General features: G+C 43.1%; 2 protein-coding genes and 1 pseudogene across 3 annotated transcripts in view; 2 read left to right on the top strand and 1 right to left on the bottom strand.

Moving 5' to 3' along the window:
• Positions 1 to 8,676, top strand: part of LOC111952733 (serine/arginine repetitive matrix protein 1-like) — a 37,058-nt pseudogene extending 28,382 nt beyond the window's left edge.
• A 2,475-nt stretch (positions 8,677 to 11,151) lies between these two features.
• On the bottom strand, positions 11,152 to 13,067 carry LOC111952348 (transmembrane protein 170A). Its single transcript, XM_023970930.2, has 3 exons — positions 12,837 to 13,067; positions 11,874 to 12,044; positions 11,152 to 11,737 (listed from the first exon to the last, which is right to left on the bottom strand). Exons 1-3 carry the CDS (start codon positions 12,976 to 12,978, stop codon positions 11,607 to 11,609), a joined length of 444 nt encoding a protein of 147 aa, XP_023826698.1. The 5' UTR covers positions 12,979 to 13,067; the 3' UTR covers positions 11,152 to 11,606.
• A 226-nt stretch (positions 13,068 to 13,293) lies between these two features.
• The window catches only part of cfdp1 (craniofacial development protein 1), a 59,960-nt gene continuing 49,017 nt past the window's right edge, over positions 13,294 to 24,236 (top strand). For both annotated transcript variants that reach the window (XM_023970929.2, XM_023970928.2), the window contains exons 1-5: positions 13,294 to 13,712; positions 13,928 to 14,060; positions 15,415 to 15,637; positions 15,816 to 15,946; positions 17,111 to 17,236. In XM_023970929.2, the coding sequence (XP_023826697.1) occupies positions 13,646 to 13,712; positions 13,928 to 14,060; positions 15,415 to 15,637; positions 15,816 to 15,946; positions 17,111 to 17,236 (680 nt within the window). In that variant the 5' untranslated portion in view covers positions 13,294 to 13,645. The remainder of the gene's footprint in view (positions 13,713 to 13,927; positions 14,061 to 15,414; positions 15,638 to 15,815; positions 15,947 to 17,110; positions 17,237 to 24,236) is intronic.

Raw genomic sequence — 24,236 nt, 5'->3', positions numbered from 1 at the left:
GCACAGCCAACACACCTGAACACACTTAAAAAGATAAAGGATAGAGAGAGTTTTGTTGACGCTGAGAACGGAATGTATATGTTTTTCAATAACATTCTTATAACGTTCTTTGAACGTTACTAATGTTTTCTTGTGGTTTTTCTGTAAAGTTTTCTTAATGTTCGAAGAACATGACTTTAAATAGAACCATGAGGAAACGTTATGCTGAAGTACTGAAATTCCCACAGAAGAACGTTCACAATGGGCTCAGACATCAATTCAACGTCTATTCCACGTTGGTTCAACATATTTAATTGAAGTGACATGGAAACAAAATTGATTCAACCAGTTTGTGCCCAGTGGGTTGTTTCTGAATGTTCTCTGAACTATTTGAAAACATTCCCAATGTCAAACCAGTTGGAGAACATTCCTAGAACATTACCAAAAATGTTTGATACTTTTAGGAAACGTTCTGTTAAACCAATTAAATACCAAGAAAATAACGTTATTTTGTCAAGTTCCTTATCTGTGCTGAGAATGTTCCAAAGCCAAGCAACTATCCTGCACCATTTCCAGAATGTTGTGGGAAGGCTGTATGCTAAATAACCATAGGACAACCACACGCTCACCAAGCTCTAAGAAACATATGGGTCTCAGAACGTTATGTGCTAGCTGGGTTGTGACTGGCGTTGACCCTGAGGTTAGAGCAGGCCAGAGAGGTTCATGGGAAGTCCGAGCAACGCAGACCGGCTAGCCTGGGAGTCATTACTGCCCTTTGTCACTCAGTGCTGGAGGTCAGGGATCAGTTCACACATTCACTCAGAGGGGAACTCAGCACTATCAGCCAATAGAGCTCTAAAGATAACAGTGAAAGCTCCCTTAGCTGTTTTTTGTGTGGATTTCTTGTTTATTTTGTGTGTCAGACTGCTTCAAGTATGGAGAGGCTCATAGTATGTGTAGGTGAACCTCCCATTTTGCTATAATCCTCTACTCTTTCTCAGGTGCAATTCTTGACAAAAAACCTGAACCACCACCCACGTCCATGAAGCCTCGCACTATGTCCACATCAGCTTCAGGTAATTCTGACACTTAAATCTAGTGAATGGATGTCCATGTAATATATCCATCTATACTCCAAGCCAATGGGGGGAAAAGTACGGCCCACTGGGTCGTATCCAGCCAGGCCGAGGACTTCAATCCGGCCCGCGAGACAAAAAATGTATAAAATACGAATAAATGTTTTATTTGTATTTTTTTACCCCTTTTTTCTCCCCAATTTCATGGTATCCTATTGGTAGTTACAGTGTTGTCCCATCGCTACAACTCCCGTACGGACTCAGGAGAGGCGAAGGTCGAAAAACACGACCCAGCCAAGCCGCACTGCTTCTTGACACAATGCCCACTTAATCCGTAAGCCAGCCGCACCAATGTGTTGGAGGAAACAACGTGCACCTGGCGACCGTGTCAGAGTGCATGCGCCCGGCCGGCCACAGGAGTCGCTAAAGCACGATGTGACAAGTAAATCTCAGCCTGCCAAACCCCTTCCTAACCTGGATGACGCTGGGCCAATTGTGTGCCGCCTCATAAGTCTCCCATTCACGGCCAGCTGTGACACAGCCTGGGATCGAACCCGGGTCTGTAGTGACGCCTCAAGCACTGCGATGCAGTGCTATGACCGCTGRGCCACTCGGGAGGCCCCCGCAAATTGATTTTAACAAACAATTGTCCCCCAAAAAATGCGGCCCTCCATTGAATTTCAAAATCCCGATATGGCCCTCGAGCCAAAAAGTTTTGCTCCAAGCCTTTATGTAAATATAATGTTGAAGCAATGACTTCAGTGCAACCTCCCTTCTCCCCTCAGACACCAGGCGGCCAATCAGAGCAGGCGTGGAGGCTCTCAGAACAGACAAGCCCCTCCTCCCAGGACGTCCCATCGGCCCCCTCCCTCCCAAACCCACAGTGGCAGCCAAACCCCCTCTCCCAGCCCCCCAGCAGCACCCTGCTGCCGCTAGGACATCCCCGGGGGTCCCCCGGCAGCCCAACACAGCCACGGAGACCCAGACCCAGCCAGCAGAGCCAGAGCCGTCCCAGAGCCAGACCCAGACCCAGCAGAGTGAGCCGACCAGTCCTTCCTCCCGCAAGGAGACTCCCCCTGCCCCATCGCCACACAGGGACCCCAGCTCTCTGGAGAGCAGGGAGCGCACTGAGAGAGCACAATCAGTCACTGAAGGTATACATACAGTGCATTTGGAAAGTATTCAGACCCCTTTACTTTTTCCACATTTTGTTATGTTGAAGCCTTATTCTAAAATTGACTAAATCTACACACAATACCCCATAATGATAAAGCAAAAACAGGTTATAATTTTTTATTACATTTATTCTAAATAAAAAAACAGATATATCACATTTACATAAGTATTCAGACCATTTACTCAGTACTTTGTTGAAAAAACCTTTGGCAGCGATTACAGCCTTCAGTCTTCTTGGGTACAAGCTTGGCACACCTGTATTTGGGGAGTTTCTCCCATTCTTCTCTGCAGAACCTCTCAAGCTCTCAGGTTGGATGGGGAGTGTTGCTGCACAGTTATTTTCAGGTCTCTCCAGAGATGTTAGATCAGGTTCAAGTCCGGGGTCTCGCTGGGCCACTCAAGCACATTCAGAGACTTGTCCCGAAGCCACTCCTGCGTTGTCTTGGTTGTGTGCTTTGGGTTGTTGTCCTGTTGGAAAGTGAACCTTTGCCCCAGTCCTGAGCACTCTGGAGCAGGTTTTCATCAAGGATCTCTCAGTACTTTGCTCCCTTCATCTTTCCCTCGATCCTGATTAGTCTCCCAGTCCTTGCTGCTGAAAACATCCCCACAGAATGATGCTGCCACCACCATGCTACACCATAGGGATGGTGCCAGGTTTCATCCAGATGTGACGCTTGGCATTCAGGCCAAAGAGTTCAATCTTGGTTTCATCAGACCAGAGAATCTTGTTTCTCATGGTCTGAGAGTCCTTCAGGTGCCTTTTGGCAAACTCCAAGCGGGCTGTCATGTGCATTTATTGAGAAGGGGCTTCCGTCTGTCCACACTACCATAAAGGCCTGATTGGTGAAGTGCTGCAGAGATGGTTGTCTTTCTGGAAGGTTCTCCCATCTCCACAGAACCTGATGGTCACTCTGACAGAGCTCCAGAGATGAACTCTGGAGTTCTGTCAGAGTAACCATGGGATGCACATGCGCTCAATTTCGAGTCTCATAGCAAAGGGTCTGAATGCTTATGTAAATAAGTTTTCACTTTGTTATTATGGGGTATTATGTGAAGATTAATGAGGGATTAAAACATTTTTTGTTTTTAGAATAACGCATAACACAACAAAATGTAGAAAAAAGAGAAGGGGTCTGAATACTTTCCAAATGCACTGTACATACAGTATCACTCACCTCTCTTCTTTCCAGGTCTGAGCACACTTTTTAATTTGTGAAAAAATACTTGACTAACTATAATGTTTTTTCTGTCTGTGCAGAAAAATACCAAGCTAGTTTTATGTTCTGTATCTGTTCCCTTTGTCTCTCCCACTCTCTCTGATGCTTTGTCTCTCCCACTCTCTCTGATGCTTTGTCTCTCCCACTCTCTCTGATGCTTGGGCTCTCCCACTCTCTCTGATGCTTTGTCTCTCCCACTCTCTCGTGATTGCTTTGTCTCTCCCACTCTCTCGGTGCTTTGTCTCTCCCACTCTCTTTCTGATGGCCTCTTGTTCTCTCCCACTCTCTCTGATGCTTTGTCTCTCCACTCGCCCAGTTCAATTCGGATACCCCTCGCTCGGGGAACGAGGTGGCTATGGCCGACCAGCGGACGGGTAATTATCGGCTCAACAAGACCCGGCATATACAAGACGGCGCGGAATTCAGCAAGCGTGTCTTGTTGGCTTTGTCTCTCCCACTCTTCTCTGATGCTTTGTCTCTCCCACTCTCTCTGATGCTTTGTCTCTCCCACTCTCTCTGATGCTTTGTCTCTCCCACTCTCTCGGATGCTTTGTCTCTCCCACTCTCTCGGATGCTTTGTCTCTCCCACTCTCTCTGATGCTTTGTCTTTCATTATAAGCTTACTATGAAATAATGCAATCACAGTGAATGCTCAGAGCATAATAATTACTTTGGTATCTCTCTTTGTTTTCATATACTGTAACATATTTTGTGCATGGCAGCACCTAATGCACTTGTCTGTATTAGAAAGATTATTTTACATAATCAAAGTGAGCTGATATCAATCCTGGGAATCCATTTGCCAGAAGTCGGACTGTATTGGTTTTGACTCGAGTGCACTAGCTGAATGACTGAATGACATTAATGTACAGTGTATTGCACAGTCCACCACCAATATGTAGCACCCTGATGTTATTTGGGTCCACATTATGGCAGAGGATGGCATCCCAAACATGTGTTGGGTATGCCTGCTCTGGTCTTTTTGGACATGAATGTCACTGTGACTTAAGTGTCAAGCCTAAATCCACCGCGAGTTGTGTCTTGGTGTCACTGTGTGTGTAATTGTGTATCTAACTCCTGTGTGTCTTGGTCATCCCCTAGAGAGCCTTCCTAAACCCCAGTCCCGCATGAAGCCCTCTCCCCAGCGGAGAGCTGTGTCCGTCTACGAGGACTCGCTCCACCAAGAACATGCTGCTCTGCTGGACCCCGAAGGTGAGCTCGTCAGCAGAGAGAGAGAGAGAACACCTCCTGCTGTATACCACTGGTTACTGCAGATGATAAAAGCCATATACAAAGACTATACTGTGTGTATATAACGTAAACTCACTCACTTTTGTACATCGCCTTGGTCCGTAAAATTGACCTTATTTTTGCGCCCAAAAAACGTAATARTTCCAGATCAACTGTAATATGAATACCAATGTAAAGCACAATTTATCCCCTTTCCAACAAAATGAATGAGGAGACCCTCATGATGCCCATCTCTGCATAATTCCACAAGGCAATGAGCTCCGTCGGGTCTTTTTAAAAATGGCGGGTGGGGAGCGAAGGCTACGAAGTGATCTTGAAAGGGGGAAATATGTTGGGTGAAGAAAACAGTTTTTTTTCACCCGATTTGTCCAACTAGTCAACTTTAAAATGTAAATAAAACGTAAAGAGTTTATGTAATGTCTTATCACCTGTTTGAAGGTTTGTGTAGAATTTGAAGAGGGGTTTAGGGCTGCGCTAACGTTAGCCTCACAAGTGAACTGCAGCTGTTCCGGCTTTTGAGTGTCATGATGGCTCGCAGTAATGACTCGCAAAAAAATGCAATTGGCACCCTAGTCATGAAATATTAGTTTAATATTAGCAATAATTATATTAATTTAGACAAAAATCATGACGTTTTTTTACAAGTGTATATGGTTAAGCATGATTTTAATCTGCGAGAGAAGGGCTACCCCTGGTGGAAACAGGCTGTACGGCACAAAATGAGTTGCAAATGAGCGCTGTACGTTACGTAGTGACACGTCACGATGTAACGTACAGCGTCAGAGGGGTCAGTTTTTTAATKTTTTCTCCAATACTGTTAGTCCATTACCATGTCAATCAACGCTGAATCGAAACGTAGTTCACACCCCGGATTTTGATGCCAACACAGTCACTACAGTCCCATTCGTTTTCATTGCAGCCTCATTGAATGTCGCGGTTACGCACATGTGTACGGAATGGGGGTGAGTTTACGTTACTGGGGAGGAGTATAGTGGGGAGGAGTGTGCGAAGATGGGGTGGGGTGTGAAGATGGGGAGGGGTGTGTGAAGATGGGGAGGGGTGTGTGAAGGTGGGGAGGAGTGTGTGAAGATGGGGAGGAGTGTGTGAAGATGGGGAGGGTATGTGAAGATGGGGAGGAGTGCGTGAAGATGGGGAGTAGTTGTGAAGATGGAGAGGAGTGTGTGAAGATGGGGAGGAGTTGTGAAGATGGGGAAGGAGTTGTGAAAGATGGGGAGGAGTGTGTGAAGATGGGGAGGAGTGTGTGAAGATGGGGAGGAGTGTGTGAAGATTGGGAGAGAGTGTGGAGATGGGGAGGAGTGTGTGAAGATGGGGAGAGAGGGATTGTGAAGATGGGGAGAGAGTGTGTGAAGTTGGGGAGGGGTATGTGAAGATGGGGAGGAGTTGTGAAGATGGAGAGGAGTGTGTGGAAAATGGAGAGATGTGTGAGATGGGGGAGTGTGTGAATGGAGGGTATGTGAAGATGGGGTGGGTATGTGAAAGATGGGGAGGGGTATGTGAAGATGGGAGGAGTGTGTGAAGATGGGGAGGAGTGTGGTGGAAGAATGGGGAGAGTGTGTGAAGAAGGGGGAGTTGTGAAGATGGGAGGAAGTGTGTGAAGTTGGGGGAGGGGTATGTGAGATGGGAGGAGTGTGTGAAGATGGAGAGGAGGTGGTGAAGATGGGAGGTGTGTGAAGATGGGAGGGGTATGTGAAGAGTGGGGTGGGGTATGTGAAGAATGGGGAGGGGTATGTGAAGATGGGGTGGGGTATGTGAAGATGGGGAGGGGTATGTGAAGATGGGGAGGAGTATGTGAAGATGGGGAGGGTTATGTGAAGATGGGGAGGGTATGTGAAGATGAGGTGGGGTATGTGAAGATGGGGAGGGGTGTGTCTGTTATAAAAATATGTTCTGCCTTTTCTTACACAAACATCAACTGTACTAGTTATTCAGGCTCTGGTCTTGTCCCATATTGATTATTGTCCGCTAATATGGTCAAGTGCAGCAAAGAAAGATCAAGCAAAGCTGCAGTTGGCTCAAAACAGAGCAGCACACCTTGCCCTTAACTGCACATACAGAACTAATATCAACAACATGCCAGTTTTTCCTGGTTGAGGAGAGATTAACTGCATCTCTTCTAGTTTTTATGAGAAATATTACTGTGATGAAAAATCCAGATTGTCTGCATAATCAAATAACATTCAGCTCAGATACTCATACATACCCCACAAGATATGCCACCAGGGGTCTCTTCACAGTCCCCAAGTCCAAAACGAATTCACAGCAACGCACTGTATTATACAGAGCCATGATCACATGGAACTCCCTTCCATCTCCAATTACTCAAGCAAACAGCAAAATGACCTTATAAAAATGATTTAAACAACATCTCATGGAACAGCAGGGAGTGTGAGGGAACACACACAAACACACGCACACAGACACACACATAATTTCTTAGCTATATTGTTTGGATAATATTTTGTTGTATTGTTTGTATGTCGTTGTATTTCAAATTTGTGTGACTGTCCTTGTCTATCAGTGTTTTTTTTAGTTGTCATGTCCTGTGTTTTTTGTGGAACCCAGGAAGAGTAGCTGCTGCTACAGAAAAAGCTAATGGGGATCCAAATAAATAAATAGTCTATCATCCTTTCCACCTTCCCCTATGGTAGCACTTCACTAAAAACATATATGCGTCACTGTGTACAAATACATCGAAAAGCCTAAACGTGTTCATTGATGCCCTGTTACATTATGTATTTGAGGCAGGTTGTTCATCTTTACTCTTCCTCCCTCCCATCAGAGCTGAAGTTAGCATTGCCATGGTTGCAGAGGTCACCAGTCCAGAAACGTACCAACCTGGGGGAGCTCCCTACCTGTAGTGAGATCCAGCTAGAGGGAGAGGAGGGTGAGTATGGGGGTAGGGGTGCAGGGTGTAAGGTGCAGGCATCGGTGGGGGAAATAAGAACAGTTGCTGACTGAACATATGGTTTGAAAGGTAGATTGAGTCAAGATATCTTGAAGATGAGTGTATGGTTGTAAAATGGATGCACTTCTTGAGGCACTGTGCCAAATGTACAAATGTTTAGTTTGGGGCCTATGAGCCTTGGCCTAATGGGCATATGCCCACTTGCTCCTCCTCCCTCTGCTTTGTCCACATCTATTTGTCTGTAAAAATAATAATAACTCACCCACCAGGGCCTCAGCACCACATGCACTTTAGAGACATTACCATCCTATTACATCTCATATACTAATCACCTTCAATTACAGAGCTGGAGGAGGACTGGATATCAGGTCCCCCATGGTACAATTAATGTGAAAGATTTATTAAAGCCAGGCTTCATCATTATGCCCACAACCCTCATGCAGCCCTCAGTCAATATCTACATCACAGCATGCTATAAAGTGCAAGATATTAAAGTCTAGAATTACCTTGTTTTGGATTAAACAGAAATGATTGCTTGAATAATACTAATCTAATCAAGAAACAATTGCTTTTCTTTTCTTTCAAACTTTGTTAGGTTTATCTTTCTGCCTGTAAAAAGGCAGGTTCCATCTTGTTCTGTGTTGTCTTTGAGATTAAAAATCTTATCTCTGCTTTGTCTAATCATCCAAACAGCAGGTGAAGCAGGGAAAGAGAGGACTGGAGAGGGTGAGGGGAAGGACAGCCGGCCGGTAACAGAGGACAAGCCAGGGCCAAGCCCAGTGGGGGCCAGTCAGGTAGAGGGAAAGAGCACAGCAGAGAAGAGGGGTGAGACGGTCTCACAGCAGCACACAGCGCAGGCAGAAACATCAGACCAAAGAACTGAACCCCCCTTAATGGAGAAACACATGGACTGACCTGCGTAGAGTCTATTTTCTATCTTGCACGCCAGATTATGTAAAAAATAAACAAATTATGAACAAAATGTTTTAAAGAGTGTAAATCCATACCTATACTTGTTAATAATTATTAAAAAGTTGATTCTGAAGTGTCATCAAGAGCACTGTCATCACTGCTCGTATGCATGACTGTTGGTAGGGGAACTAGAGCAACATGACTGTTGGTAGGGGGAACTAGAGCAACATGACTGTTGGTAGGGGAACTAGAGCAACATGACTGTTGGTAGGGGGAACTAGAGCAACATGACTGTTGGTAGGGGAACTAGAGCAACACAACCGTTGGTAGGGGGAACTAGAGCAACATAACTGTTGTTTATATTAACAACCATCACTTGATGTACGAAGCTACAAAATACTACACAAAAAGTATTGACAAAACCTTGATTTAGTCATTATTCAAATAAACAGCAGTGTTTCGCCTGTGAAGTGCTTTGAAAACATGAAATAGCCAGGAAGACCGATATTAGCTCACTTCTCAGTGATGTGGATGTTTCATGATGATCATAAAGCACCAGGCTGTCTCATGGTGCCTGCCAGGAATACATGGAGTACAGCCTAGACAGAGTTGCCCCCTCATCATGAGTGATCTGTGTGTAGTTTCTCCCTGGTAACACCACATTACTCCATCCGACCGCCACTGAGCCGTGCTGCTACTGGGACTTGGCTGGTGGAGGTAGTAAAAGCACAGGAGTGCCATCTGTGTGTGTGTGTATGGAGAGGCAGAGATGGAGCAGGAGATAAATAATCCATCTGTGGGGAGGTCTATACACACTACCAAGGTGTAATGCAGTAGTCAAAATGAGTTGAAATCAATACACCACTCAAATAATAACCTGAAATATTTTATTACATGAAAATATTAACAATTGGCACTTTAATTTAATGTAATAAAATCAACCTTGTCTTGTAAAACCAAAATCAATCCATAGATTAAAATCACATGGGCAATAAAGAGCATTCATTTATTTAAAGCAAGACAAACCAACTAGCTATATAACAAACAGTAGGTAGTGTGCAGTCATGCTACAATAAGGAAAGTTAAAGAACTTTAGAAAAATAAACATTCTGTGGAATTGAGGTGTTCAAGGCCCAGATAAGCAGAGCATGGCTTTCAACATGTCACCCCTCATGATATTACTGCCAGACATAAGAACAGCTCTAGCCTGCTGCTAAGAAACTTTAATCACCACAAATCTGTCTACATTACAATAATGAACCACTACCAAATAGTGTGATGGCCAACCATCATCATTTGTTCCTATAACCAGTCCATCACACTAGTGTTTTGAAAAGGATGTGGTTTTGTTACTGCACTAATGACCACTACACTGCTGATAGTTTTGAACAATATGCATGTAGCCATGCTGAATAACAAAACATAAAAAGCTTTTTGTTGGACTGTAATGCTTGATTTCACTAGTCTGCTACTCTTGGCTTAGAATAGAGACATCTGCAAAGCTGTGCTTTTCTATGGTGGATTGGGACTTTTTTCTCGCTGAGTTGGACTTTTACCTTGTTTTTACACACGGCTCATGATTTATAAGTCTGGACACAATACCGAAACCTTTAGGGCTCTATTCAATCCGTATCACGGAAGTTCAGCATTACAGCACAAATCAAATTTAAAGGCAGCGTTTCAGCATTAGCAGAGACTGCATTCACAGTAAACACTGCATATGTCGGCTCAATCGGAAATTACCTTTACACCCCGAAATCTGTAATGCTTCAGCGATACAGATTGAATAGAGCCCTTAATTAAAGTAGGATTTTGGGACAAGGGGGCTATCAGTTAAAACTAAAATCAGGTGTGCATTTGTTTTAGGTTCTCTTTGGTAAAAAGATTGAAGAAATTCCACAAGGAATTTTAAGGAAATCTGATTCACATTCATGGTTTAGAGTGAGGTTGCCTCTTATTAGTTTAGCATAATCAATGCCAAAGTAACAATATATTACACTATTCCTACATACTGTACACCTTTACCATCATTAAGGCCAATAGAACATTAACAAAAACTGAGCAATGCTGCGAAGGTTCTCAAAAGAGATTAAATTATATAAGCACACTGACGCCACCAGAGAACTTAGAACAGTCTGCAACTTATGTGTAAAGATTTCTCTCAGAAAAAGTATTTTGTATATACACTGATATAACCCACAGATCAACTATCTAAAAATACCCTAACAATATTGAAAAAATTATATTTAAGGAAAATAAAATAAATATGAGATTAGTCAACATTATTCCCTATGGTTTGCTCAGCAATATACAAAGAGATTGGGAACTTGCAACTTTCATTCTCTTCATTGTCTCCACTTCTCTCTATTGCCTCTGCTTACAGAAGAAGCTGGAATGGACTTAAATATATATATTTTTATTATTATAATTAGACACACCCCAAGTTGGGATATGAAGAGAGAGAGAGAGAAAAATATACACGTGGAAATAACAAAGCTTAAAGTTGTAGCTATGTCTGACTTAGATATTTATACTTCAATATCATCGAGCACTGTGCCTCATTGTGAATACATCACACCTCAGTCAAGACATTGTATTTAAGCTGATTGGTCTGTGGTGGAACAGAGCAGACAATGCTCTCCTTTAGTGTTTGTCTGAAGGCATGCACATCAGACTWGTAGTCTTTACCAGGTTGTGGAACTATTGAGACAGTAAATGGAGTGTACTCATTCAAATTGTAGAGCACAAATTTCCTGCATGCTGGAATGTTTCATTCTCAGCTATGTGTATGATACATCTATAACACACAAAATGAGAAGGCTTGTTCTGAGTATAGTGCAACAGCAACACACAACAATCTGAATGAAAAATAACACACATAGAAAAACAGAGAGCCCCTGGCCAGCCCTGAAATATACCACTTTGGCAAATAATCATGTATCAAACAAAGTCATCCGGTAACAGATATAGAAAATAAGGCCTCTGAAGGAACAGCTTTCTTGCATATGCCGTCCTGCTGATTGCATGTCCTCCCCCCCCCCTCCCTCTTTGAGTTCCTGTGTCCCAGTGCTAGAGTGTAGCTAGGACTCTTAAGAAGGAGATAATGAGGACACAGAAGGACTGGCCCACTCCAAACACCAATGCCTCCAAGGAGATCATCCTCTTCCCTGCTGCTTTGTACACCCCAGCAATGGCGGCACCTACATGCACAAAGACATTTTTGGTTTTTGAAAAGTATAAAATAATTTGAACACTGACTCAATGAGTAGTTTATGTCTACGTGTACAATAATGGATTATGTTGATGGCTTATCAGAACATGACGTGAGTAACTCACTGGTAAGGACACCACCACACACAGGGCCCACGATACTCATCAGTATGATGGCAATGGGCATGAAGCGGGCTATTTTGTGTTGTCGCAGGGTGGCGAGGGCCAGGAGAGCAGCAGGTAGGTGGAACACCAGTGAAGAGACAGCAGCCCACAAGAAGACTCCATACCACATCTCTGAAACAAAGGAACTAAGCAGTAACATATAGCCTTGCTAGGTTTAGCAGAGTTTACAGACATTACACATGCCTGTTGCCTGACATGTCTTCTGAATTAAATACTACCCTATCCAGTGCCTATTATGTTAAACTGACCCCTTAATCACCCTGCAAAATAATCCAAGCTGCTAACGATTACACATATATATAACATCTCTCACATATATATATATATATAAAACGTTTGGTAATATATACATAACGTTAGGTAATCCATTAGAGTGTGTGTGGGTATATATATATATATAAAACAATGCTTTCTCTCAAAAAAGACAATTGTGTGGGTATATATATATATATATATATATAAAACAATGCTTTCTCTCAAAAAAGACAATTGATGGCTACTCTAATGGATTACCTAACGTTATGGGTAATTTAAAGTTGTCCGTTATTGCCAGCTGGCTAGCTAGCACTTGATTAGCTAGCCCGCTAAAGTTAACTAGCTAGCTACTTGTTTAGCATTCACAATAGCTAGCTACAGTAGTAGCCATGTTAACTTATCTAGCTAGTAGCTATCTAGCTAGCTAAGTAGCTCAATAATAATGGACTAACGTAAGGACCCAAACGTTACGACGCCTTAGTTTAGGTTTAGCGTCTATATGAATGTGGTAGCTCACTAAGTAGTATTACTAGCTACGTTAAATCGGTTACCTGGATAATAGTTAACGAAAAATGTACGTTACAAAGTTTATAATAATGTTGTTCAACTGGCTAATGTAGAACAGAGGGGCTGTGGAATGAATCTCACCTGAGAAGTCGCTAAGCGATGTGTCGTTGCCTCGATTGGTGCCATTTTTCCTAGGGACCAAATTCAAGCTAAGAATTTGCTGCACAAACCCAATCTCGTTATATCCGTTCTGCATGTCTAATGCACAGAACACCACGAGCATGTGTGCGAGACCACGAATATCCGAATAACACCATCAGAACATTAATGTTGGATCTAGCTAGCAAGTCGACAAGGGTTGGTTGATCTCCTGTTATTAGCCGTTAGCTTGATTTCAACACAACTTGATTTGGCGTCACGCCGTACCAGACTCATCAGAGGCGTGGTCACAAAAAGGATTTCACAATTTTGATAAATTGTTGAATACAATTTCCAAACCATATTAACATATAAATATATAATAATGCAATCGATTATGAATACGGTATTCATTCTCCAACAAAAAATAAGCGATAACGCGTCTTTCCTAACGATCGATTGATCCTGTGGACTTGCCGTAGTAAATCGGGAAGTCAGATAAGCAGCTACCATAGAATTACACAAGGATAAATATACATCCGCGCTCCTTTCTGTAGCTAGTCAACAAAGCCACACGTTTTCATATTGTAGATAGTTGTGTATTTGTTTGTTATTGTAATTGTAGCTATAATAAACTATACAGCTAGAAATATTTAATAACTTTATCGGTTATTTTGTAACCGCGTGATAGCTACAGACAGGGTTCGTCAGATATCCGGTGCTTTGTAATTTGCTAGCTAGCCAGTTATCCATACATTTACTGCTGTGTTTACTATTGGCAGAAAGTGTAGGCTCTTTCTGGAGGGGAAATTATGAATTACTCAGATTATGATTCCGATGGCTATTCTTCAAATGCAGATCAAGACTATGTCCCATCTGGTAAGGTTACTTCCACAAACAGATAGAATGCAATGCTAGTTGAGCAGATATTTTATTAACGTTACACACATGACAGAGAATCATAACCTTATACAGTAGTTATGCAATATTTCCATTGTATGTGTCATATTCTTCATGTATGTTGCTTGATGATAATTAGCTACTGTATTTGTCATTCAATTCAAGTCTTACCATGATTGTTGTGTGGTTGACAGATGACAACCTCAGTGAAGATGACATGAATCAATGTGTGAAAGAAGATGGTCTGGAAGAGGTTGACGATAGTAGCCAACAGTCAGATAATGTCACCAAGAAGAAAAAGAAGAAAGGCCAAGACATTGGCATGAGGTGAGTGATTCAACACTTTTGTATTTGGCTTAGTTTTTAGACCAATGGTGTCAAATCACATTTTATTTGTCACATACACATGGTTAGCAGATGTTAATGTGAGTGTAGCGAAATGCTTGGGCTTCTAGTTCTGACAGTGCAGTAATATCTAACAAGTAATCTAACAATTCCCCAACAACTACCTAATACACACAAATCTAAAGGGGTGAATGAGAATATGTACATGTAAATATATGGATGAGCGATGGCCGAGCGGCATAGGCAAGGTGCAATAGATGGTATAACATACAGTATATACATGTGATATGAGTAATGTAAGATCTGTAAACATTATTAAAGTGGCATTATTTAGAGAGCATTGTATAAAGTGACTAGTGCTCCATTTATTAAAGTGGCCAGTGATTGGGTCTTAATGTAGGCAGCAGCCTCTCTGAGTTAGTGATTGCTGTTTAGCAGTCAGATGGCCTTGAGATAGAAGCTGTTTTTCAGTCTCTCGGTCCCAGCTTTGATGCACCTGTACTGACCTCGCCTTCTGGATGGTAGCGGTGTGAACAAGCAGTGGCTCGGGTGGTTGATGTCCTCGATGATCTTTTTGGCCTTCCTGTGACATCGACTGCTGTAGGTGTCATGGAGGGCAGGTAGTTTGCCCCTGGMGATGCGTTGTGCAGACAGCACCACCCTCTGGAGAGCCTTGCGGTTGAGGGCGGTGCAGTTGCCGTACCAGGCAGTGGTACAGCCTGACAGGATGCTCTCGATTGTGCATCTCTAAAAGTTTGTCAGGGTTTTGGGTGACAAGCCAAATTTCTTCAGCCTCCTGAGGTTGAAGAGGCGCTGTTGTGCCTTCTTCACCACACTGTCTGTGTGAGTGGACCATTTCATTTTGTCCGTGATGTGTACGCCGAGGAACTTAACTTTCCACCTTTTCCACTGCTGTCCCTTCAATGTGGATAGCCGGGTGCTCCCTCTGCTGTTTTCTGAAGTCCACGATCATCTCCTTTGTTTTGTTGACATTGAGTGAGAGGTTATTTTCCTGACACCACACTCCGAGTGCCCTCACCTCCTCCCTGTAGGTTGTCTCGTCGTTGTTGGTAATCAAGCCCACTACTGTTGTGTCGTCTGCAAACTTGATGATTGAGTTGGAGGCATGCATGGCCACGCAGTCGTGGGTGAACAGGGGGTACAGGTGGGGCTGAGCACGCACCCTTGTGGGACCCCAGTGTTGAGAGTGCATTTGTGCATCGATTGCTTCGTTTTGCTCAGTTTTTATTGGAATTTCCATGCTAGTCTGCTGGAATCAGTTGATGACCATCTTTTTACATTATTTTCCTACCACTCTCTTTGTCGATCCTCATAGGAAAAGAAAGAAAGGAGGACTGAAGTTAGAGGAGACAGAGCAGGATGGCAGAGTGGAGGAGCAGGAAGAGGAGGGAGAGTTTTCTGATTCCAGGCCCAAGAAGGAGGTGGACGAAGAGAAAAAGAAGAAGAAAGCTGATGATTTGTGGGCCAGTTTTCTGAGTGATGTTGGTCCCAAATCCAAGCCATCTATTCCATCACCACAGTCGACTACTAAACAGCAGGTATTGTACCAAATCTACAGACATCTTGCCCATAGAGACATCCAGGCATATGATAGTTGGAACCTGGGTTCCTGTTACAGCTTGCTGGTTGTGTATGTTGTTTGCATTGGAGTCAAGTTTTTACTCTTTGGAACACTATAATGTCTAACATCTGTTTTTGTTTTTCAATCTTCACCAGGCTGCACCCACAGACAGACCGAAGAAGTCCACTGCGGCCCCATCAGAACGTCATCATTTAGAGCTTAAACCTAAAGAGCCCTCTAAAGTCACCATCACTAAGGTGTTTGACTTTGCTGGGGAAGAGGTTCGGTAAGTTTAGACCACTGGTGCACTGTGCACATACCGGTAGTAGTACATTCTTTGACCACCAGGTGGCAGTGCAACCTTACATTTGAACCCTTCACATAATGATCCTGAGAAAGTGTCTGCATTCCACAGCATACTGGAGCAATTACATTTCTGAGTTACAACAACACATGTCAGTTTACAGGCCAAATAATTGTCCTGGGAAAGTGGTTTTAGATTAGTCAGGGTCTCACCATTAGTATTATCTATGTAATATGAAACACATTAAAGGACGTTGCTTATTTTCTATGAAAGCCTGAAATCATTGCAACATATGATTATCATTATCACCCTAATGGATGCAATCTTAAAGAATGTATTCCCAGAGGATGTACTGGTTGACCTTAATGTTGGACTGGTCTCTTCCTATCCCTGTCATTATGTCCTATTGGAGAAGAGAGGACTGTCTATTATATCTGATGGGGTGCAGTGTTTCTTTTGAGGAATTTAGAAGACTATGATCCAGTAGAGCCTGGTTGTGTAGAGGGAAAGCTAGAAACGATTGCAGGGTTTAAGGAGGAAAGGGAGAAGAAACAGAAGAGCGAGAGGCAGAGGCATAAAAAATGCATAAAAAATGTCCACTTGGCAGGAGATGGAGGGAAAGGATTGTCCTCTCATTATTACAAAGTGTTGATTCATGTGTGTGTACGTGTGTAAGTGCACATGTGTGGGAGAGGATTTTTGTACAATTTTCTATTACATTTTTTTTTGTTAACTAGGCAAGTCAGTGAAGAACACATTCGTATTCACATGACGGCCTACCCCGGCCAAACCTACTACCAGGGAGGGACTCAACCAAAAGCAGAAAACATATTTGTAGGTTTTATTGGCTTGTAAACAGTGACCAACCTAAGGGGTTAATGAAAAATCAGCCATGTTGGTTTTTGGTTTAAAAAAAGTATCTATTTTTTCACTGGGGTTATGTTTTTATGTGTATGTGTGTGTGAGAGAGAATTAGAGAGAGGTTGGCAATTTGTTTAAGTGCCAAAGCAACCCGAGGCTTGTTGTGTGTGTGTCCTTTTCTTGAGAAATGTACAGTGTTATGTAATTTGATCTCTACTTATGCTCATTAGACTGAGGCCACTAATACAGTCCTGGGTTTAAGTGTCTGCCTGTTACTGTCTTCAGAGTAACCAAAGAGGTAGATGCTGACTCCAAGGAGGCCAAGTGCTTTCTGAAGTCCAAGGAGGAGACACCAGATGTGCGGACTATACCCAGCAGATCAGAGCACTCCTCCCTCGCCCCTGGACCCAGGTACACCCCCCTCCACAGTCACTACCTTACATCACCTGTCCTTCTCTAAGTATCTGACTAGTATAGAAGTTAAATATCACTTAGATGTATAGGAACAGAAGTATTGCCACTGCTTAAGTTACAGTATAATGTGAAATACTGCTTCTTCTACTTTCACCAGCATTCCTTTTTAAATAGGTAGTGAACCCAGTCACATTTCCATTTTCCCATCACTCAACTTCCTATCACTAATTTGTACGTGCATGTGTGTGTGTGCATGCGCAAATGGCAGTGGTGCCAATTGTGTTTTCACAGACATGTTTGAATAGGCCGTAAAAGGCTTGTGCATGTGTGTAGGACATGAGGGTAATCCTCCCAGGTTTCTCCATTGATTTCTGACAGCTCCTACAGCAAGCCTTTGATCCTGTCATCCACTCTCTCTGCTACTGAGAAACCAGGGAATGGGATTACGACTCGCCTTTCACACTGCTCTAATATCAGTGTGTGTTGTGTTTGTGCATATACACTGTACAAAACATTAGGAACACCTGCTGTTTCCATGACATAGACTGACCAGGGGAAGCCAGGTGAAAGTTATGATCCCTTATTGATGTCACTTGTTAACTCCATTTCAATCAGTGTAGATGAAGGGGAGGAGACAGGTTAAAGAATGATTTTTAAGCTTTGAGACAATGGAGACATGGATTGTGTATGTGTGCCATTCAGAGGGTGAATGGGCAAGACAAATGATTTGTGCCTTTGAACAGTGTATGGTAGTAGGTGCCAGGCGCACCGGTTTGAGTGTGAATTGCAACACTGCTGAGTGTTTCACGCTCAACAGTTTCCTTCCTTTGTGTATCAAGAATGGTCCACCACCTAAAGGACATCCAACCAACTAGACACAACTGTAGGAAGCATTGGAGTCAACATGGGCCAGCATCCCTGTGGAACGCTTTTGACACCTTGTAGAGTCCATGCCCTGACCAATTAAGGCTGTTGTGTTTGGCAAACGGGGCGGGGTGCAACTCAGTATTAGGAAGGTGTTCCTAATGTTTTGTACACTCAGTGTACAGTGTGACATATTTGTGTGTGTGTGTACTGTAATTGTGTGTATCATTGTCTTGCTATGACAGCTCCAGCTGCTCTCCTCTCCTCTATCCCGCTCCCCTGCATGACATTACTTCCCTCCGTTTCCATGGTGTTTAATTGCCGAACACGTCTTTCCTCTGAGGCGGTGGCTTGTATCCAGACAGGTAGTGATCTTTGCCTTACAGAATGTACAGTGTGTCCAGAGCCATTTCCTGTTGTAGATGAGGGGAGAGGGAGGGCTTACCTACAGTACGACAACAGGAAGGAGCCATCAGTCAGTCAGAAGCCCTCCCTCATCATCCCTGTAGACCAGACCCATTAAGTTAATTACCTCGCCTTTGAACCACATCACATCACAGCCTGCTGCAGGGACAGGACCAACTTTGTTGTTGTTTTTTATCATCTCGTAACACTCTCAGGATGTTGAGATAACGTTTGTTATCTCAACGGGTGCTATGTTGTTACGCAGGTCCCATGGGGCTCTCTCTATCCCATGTTACAACCACTAGTTTCCCGCCTGAAACCAGAGGCAGAGAAGTGTTGACTACGGACTGTGTTGTTGCATTTTCCCGCCTTTTGTCCCTTCATTATTTACTCCATCTTCGGCTCTCCCTCTACCTTCCTGTCTGCACCCCATCCTCTCTTGCACTCTCTCTCACTCTCCGTCCCCACTCTCTGTCTCTGTCTCCTGTGTCCTGTGTGATTTGAGTTAAGCCTTCCTCTCTCTTTCTCTCTCCCTCTCTCTCTCCCTCCTGTGTGATTTGAGGTTAGCAGTGTAGTGGAAGGCCTGAGTCAGCAGGACAGGCCCCAGACATATGATCTCCATTGAGTGCAGCCTCTTAAAGGAACATGTGCCTCTGTGCCATACTGTTCAGCTCAGTGTGTCTGTTCAGCTCTGTCTATCTGTCTGTCTGAGCTCCTACTTCACCTAGCTAGTAGCCACTGCACCCCAATTTGGCCCTGCTGACTGCCCTTACAGCAAACAGAAAACCACTCGTCTGCTTTCCCATTCACTCCCCGTCTCCCTCCATCTGTCTTTTTCTCACACACTCTTTCTCACTCTCAATTTGCTATCATTCCTCCTTTTATAGATCTCTTCCAGGGAGCCACTATTAAGGTTACTGTATTGAGCCGTATAAAAGCCCTCTGTTGTTGCATAAGGCGTCATAGTTCTGCACTCACACCTAAAAACACCAGCCAACTTTTCATCAATCCCTGATCTAATTGAGAGCAATTGTGTTGATAGATTTGATTGACCTGCTGTCATGCTCTGTGGGTAGTCCTGTGTGTGTGTGGCAGGGCGATAGTCTGCCAGAGCAGTGGACCACAGTGGCATTGCGTAATACTGGGGGTGCAGGCTAAGTGCTATCGATTAGAATGCCGCAGAGATTTAGAGCCGCTTGTTGGGAATTCTAATGATTGGTTGATTGATTGCTCTCTGTCTCCGTGGTGTTACCTCACCACTCAACGCCGGGTAACATTGAGTCTGAACACATTAGGGCATACAAACAACACACACACACATTTGTGCACGACTACGCACACATCATCATCGCTACTGTATCACAACAGTAAGACTACTGCACCTACTGTAGTCTTGTATACACACACATATATAGTCTGGTCTGCTTGTGAAGATAGGGCTTATCTTGGGAGTGTTTGTTTCCTGCTGGCAGGGTCAGATAGAGGCTCTGTGATTGTCAGTCTGGGAGTCTGGGCTGGGGGCTTGGAATGGACCAGAGAGCAGCACATCATCTGTCTCGACACAGCTCTCTCTTTCCCTACTATATGTCAGCTCATCTTGATTCATTCACCAGATGTATTATTGTTGTGTTCTCAATGAGGGAACGGGTGAGTGTACCAGTTCAGCTTCTGGGCTACTTTCTTTGACAATTTTGACTTGCTTTGGGAGCAGCCAGCACTCTTTTAAAAGAGACTGGATTCACCCTAACCGCAGGGGTTCCAGGATTATTTCCAGCAACGTAGCGAACTGTTTTAGAGACTGACGGCCTTGGTCTGTTAGTTCTCCAGTCCTCCCTGTCATAATTAGCACCAGAGTGTCACGGATCCCTCCAGAACTTTCATCACGCACACCTGTCCCCTATTCCCACTGATTAGTATTTGTATACATCACCATGGTGCTGTCCATTTATTGTTACAATGTGCGTGTGAGTACCTGTGCTGTGTGTTTTGACTTTCGTGCCATTGTGGATTGCGCAGATGATTACTGGTCTCATCCCGTGTGTTAATCATTGTGCGCGTGTGTTAATTATTCAAGGTACTCCTCGCTCTTTTGTTGGGTCTCAAACCTGTGTTTTGTGTACGTGCTTGTTTGGTCTTCATCCCCGTGCCTTTACACGGCACGCCGTAATTTGGGTACAATAGAAATAACTAGTACGCATTCCTGCGCCTGTGTCCCGAATCATTTTTACCAACGTGACACAGAGGACATGGAAAGCATGTTATCCCCCGTAGTACGGTTAATCGAAGTAACCTCATTTATGTTCCTCTAACCCCTGAATACCTCTGTCAATCCGGCAGCAATCCATGTCAAGATTGAATGTAAGATCTCTAAATACATCATTCATATGCAATGATTTTGTTATTTGATTTTACAGTTGATATTTTCATACTTACTGAAACTTGGCTTAAACCAAGGATTTTAGTTCTCTAAATTAGTGGTTCCCAAACTTGTTATAGTCCCGTACCCCTTCAAACGTTCAACCTCCAGCTGCGTACCCCCTCTAGCACCAGGATCAGCGAACTCTCAAATGTTGTTTTTTTGCCATCATTGTAAGCCTGCCACACACACACACTATACAATACATTTATTAAACATAAGAATGAATGTGAGTTTTTGTCACAACCCGGCTCGTAGGAAGTGACAAAGAGCTCTTATAGGACCAGGGTATAAATAATAATATAATAATCAATGATTTTACTCTTTATTTAACCGTCTTACATATAAAACCTTATTTGTTCATCAAAAATTGTGAATAACTCACCACAGGTTAATGAGAAGGGTGTGCTTGAAAGGATGCACATAACTCTGCAAATGTTGGGTTTATCTATCCTAGGATAGGATAAAGTAATCCTTCTAACCCCCCCCCCCCCRRCCCCTTAAAAGAGTTAGATGCACTATTGTAAAGTGGTTGTTCCACTGGATATCATAAGGTGAATGCACCAATTTGTAAGTCGCTCTGGATAAGAGCGTCTGCTAAATGACTTAAATGTAAATGTAAATGTAAATGGTTGTATTGGAGAGAGTCTCTGTCTTAAATCATTTTCCACACACAGTCTGCTCCTGTATTTCGTTGTCATGCTAGTGAGGGCAGAGAATCCACTCTCACATAGGTACGTGGTTGCAAAGGGCATCAGTGTCTTAACAATGCAATTTGCCAAGGCAGGATACTCTTAGCGCAGCCCAATCCAGAAATCTGACAGTGGCTTCTGATTAAATACAATTTTCACAGAACCGCTTGTTGCAATTTCGATGAGGCTCTCTTGTTCAGATATCGGTAAGTGGACTAGAGGCAGGGCATGAAAGGGATAACAAATCCAGTTGTTTGTGTCATCTGTTTCGGGAAAGTAATTGCGCACCCAACTCACTCAGGTGCTTCGCTATACCACATTTGACATTGTCCGTAAGCTTGAGTTCATTTGCACACAAAAAATCATACAATGATGGAAAGACCTGTGTGTTGTCCTTGTTAATGCAGACAGAGAAGAGCTCCAACTTCTTAATCATAGCTTCAATTTTGTCCCGCACATTGAATATAGTTGCGGAGAGTCCCTGTAATCCTAGATTCAGATCATTCAGGCGAGAAAAGACATCACCTAGATAGGCCAGTCGTGGGAGAAACTCGTCATCATGCAAGCGGTCAGACAAGTGAAAATTATGGTCAGTAAAGAACACTTTAAACTCGTCTCTCAATTAAAAAAAAAAAAACGTGTCAATACTTTGCCCCTTGATAACCAGCGAACTTCTGTATGTTGTAAAAGCGTTACATGGTCGCTGACCATATCATTGCATAATGCAGAAAATACACAAGAGTTCAGGGGCATTGCTTTAACTAAGTTAACCATTTTCACTGTAGTGTCCAAAATGTCTTTCAAGCTGTCAGGCATTCCCTTGGCAGCAAGAGCCTCTCGGTGGATGCTGCAGTGTACCCAAGTGGCGTCGGGAGCAACTGCTTGCATGCACGTTACCACTCCACTATGTCTCCCTGTCATGGATTTTGCGCCATCAGTACAGATACCAACATATCTCGACCACCAAAGTTCATTTGATGTCACAAAGCTGTCCAGTACTTAAAACATATCCTCTCCTGTTGTCCTGGTTTCCAGTGGTTTGCAGAAGAGGATGTCTTCCTTAATTAACCCCTCATTAACGTAACGGACATATACCAGGAGCTGTGCCAGGCCCGCCACGTCTGTTGACTCATCCAGCTGTAACGCATATAATTCACTGGCTTGGATGCAAAGCAGTAATTGTTTCAAAACATCTCCTGCCATGTCACTGATGCGTCATGAAACAGTGTTGTTTGATGAAGGCATTGTCTGTAGTTTTTTGGGCCTTTACCCCCAGCATTGTCCTAGCCATATCTGCGGCAGCAGGAAGAATTAAGTCCTCCACAATAGTATGGGGCTTGCCTGTCCTATCTACTCAGTAGCTCACAATATAAGACGCTTCTAGCCCCTTCTTATTAATGGTATCTTTTGGTTTTGTACATGTTTGTACTGTTTGAAAATGTGAAGATTTTTTTATTTATTTTATATATATATATATTTTTTAAGTGAATCACATTTTTATTTGGCGTACCTCCGACGACATTGCGCGTATCCTAGTTTGGGAATACCTGGTCTAAATGAATCTATCCCTCCAGCCTCTTCTATCGACAGAAATCCTGGCCGTGGTGGGGGAGTAGCCATCATTCATAGACAAGTATATATGTAGCCCTGTGTCATGTGGCAAAATGTCCTCATTTGAGAGTCTTATATTTTAGTGTACCACCCTCCTAAACCTAATAGTTTGTTCATTGCAGAATTCTCTTACCTGCTATCTTTGGTTGCGCCTAATTATGACAGGGTTATTATTCTAAACATTCATGTGTGTTGCCCAAATAATGAGCTATCTGGGGCATTTCTTAACCTATTAGAACCCTTTAACTTTGTGCTACACGCCACAGTGACCTACGCACAACAAAAGCCAATCCTCTGATCTCGTGCTGTCCTATGGTTTGATAACTTGGAAACTATTGATGTGTGTGTCTCTGACCATCTCAGTATTGTTTTTAAAATTCTTTCTCCTCTAAAAAACATCTGTCCCCACTCTCTGGTCTATCTATCTCTCTCTCTCCTTCTCTCTCATCACAGACAGACAGACAGACAGACAGACAGACAGACAGACAGACAGACAGACAGACAGACAGACAGACAGACAGACAGACAGACAGACAGACAGACAGACAGACAGACAGACAGACAGACAGACAGACAGACAGACAGACAGACAGAGACAGACAGACACTGTACTCACATACTGGAGAGACTTGGGTCACTCCGTTTTCATGAATATATAATCTGGGTCTATAAGTGTTGAACATCCAAAATATTTTCAGAAAATAAAGATCAAGCACCAAGGAGATAAGATGGCATTTGTTGTGTATTGCATAGTTTATTTACAATAAAGTCAATTTACAAAAACACACACTGCAATTTGACATACCAGGTATCAAGCAGAAATGGACTTTAAAAATAATTTTGGTGCCCATCAATATTTACAGTATCATAAACTTACAGTATCATATGTATGCTCATATATATTATGTTAACTAATAGCAAAGAAAAGTTTTGGAATTGGCCTAATCAAGACCAAATTAAATCTGTGTGACATGATACCCTTTGGATTTATCATTTTAGAATGTCAGTA

This window comes from Salvelinus sp. IW2-2015, linkage group LG26 (genome assembly GCF_002910315.2).
Source record: "Salvelinus sp. IW2-2015 linkage group LG26, ASM291031v2, whole genome shotgun sequence".
Classification (NCBI taxonomy): domain Eukaryota; kingdom Metazoa; phylum Chordata; class Actinopteri; order Salmoniformes; family Salmonidae; genus Salvelinus; species Salvelinus sp. IW2-2015.
Note: the sequence above shows the minus strand (reverse complement) of the source record. Positions and strands in the feature narration are given on the sequence as shown.

Excerpts from the sequence above, each read along its gene's own strand:
- LOC111952348 (XM_023970930.2), bottom strand. The coding sequence starts at position 12,978 with ATGCTCGTGGTGTTCTGTGCATTAGACATGCAGAACGGATATAACGAG. Across the intron at positions 12,045-12,836 it reads ATCGCTTAGCGACTTCTCAG|AGATGTGGTATGGAGTCTTC; the intron begins GTGAGATTCATT and ends CCTTTGTTTCAG. Across the intron at positions 11,738-11,873 it reads GTGTGGTGGTGTCCTTACCA|GTGCCGCCATTGCTGGGGTG; the intron begins GTGAGTTACTCA and ends TTGTGCATGTAG.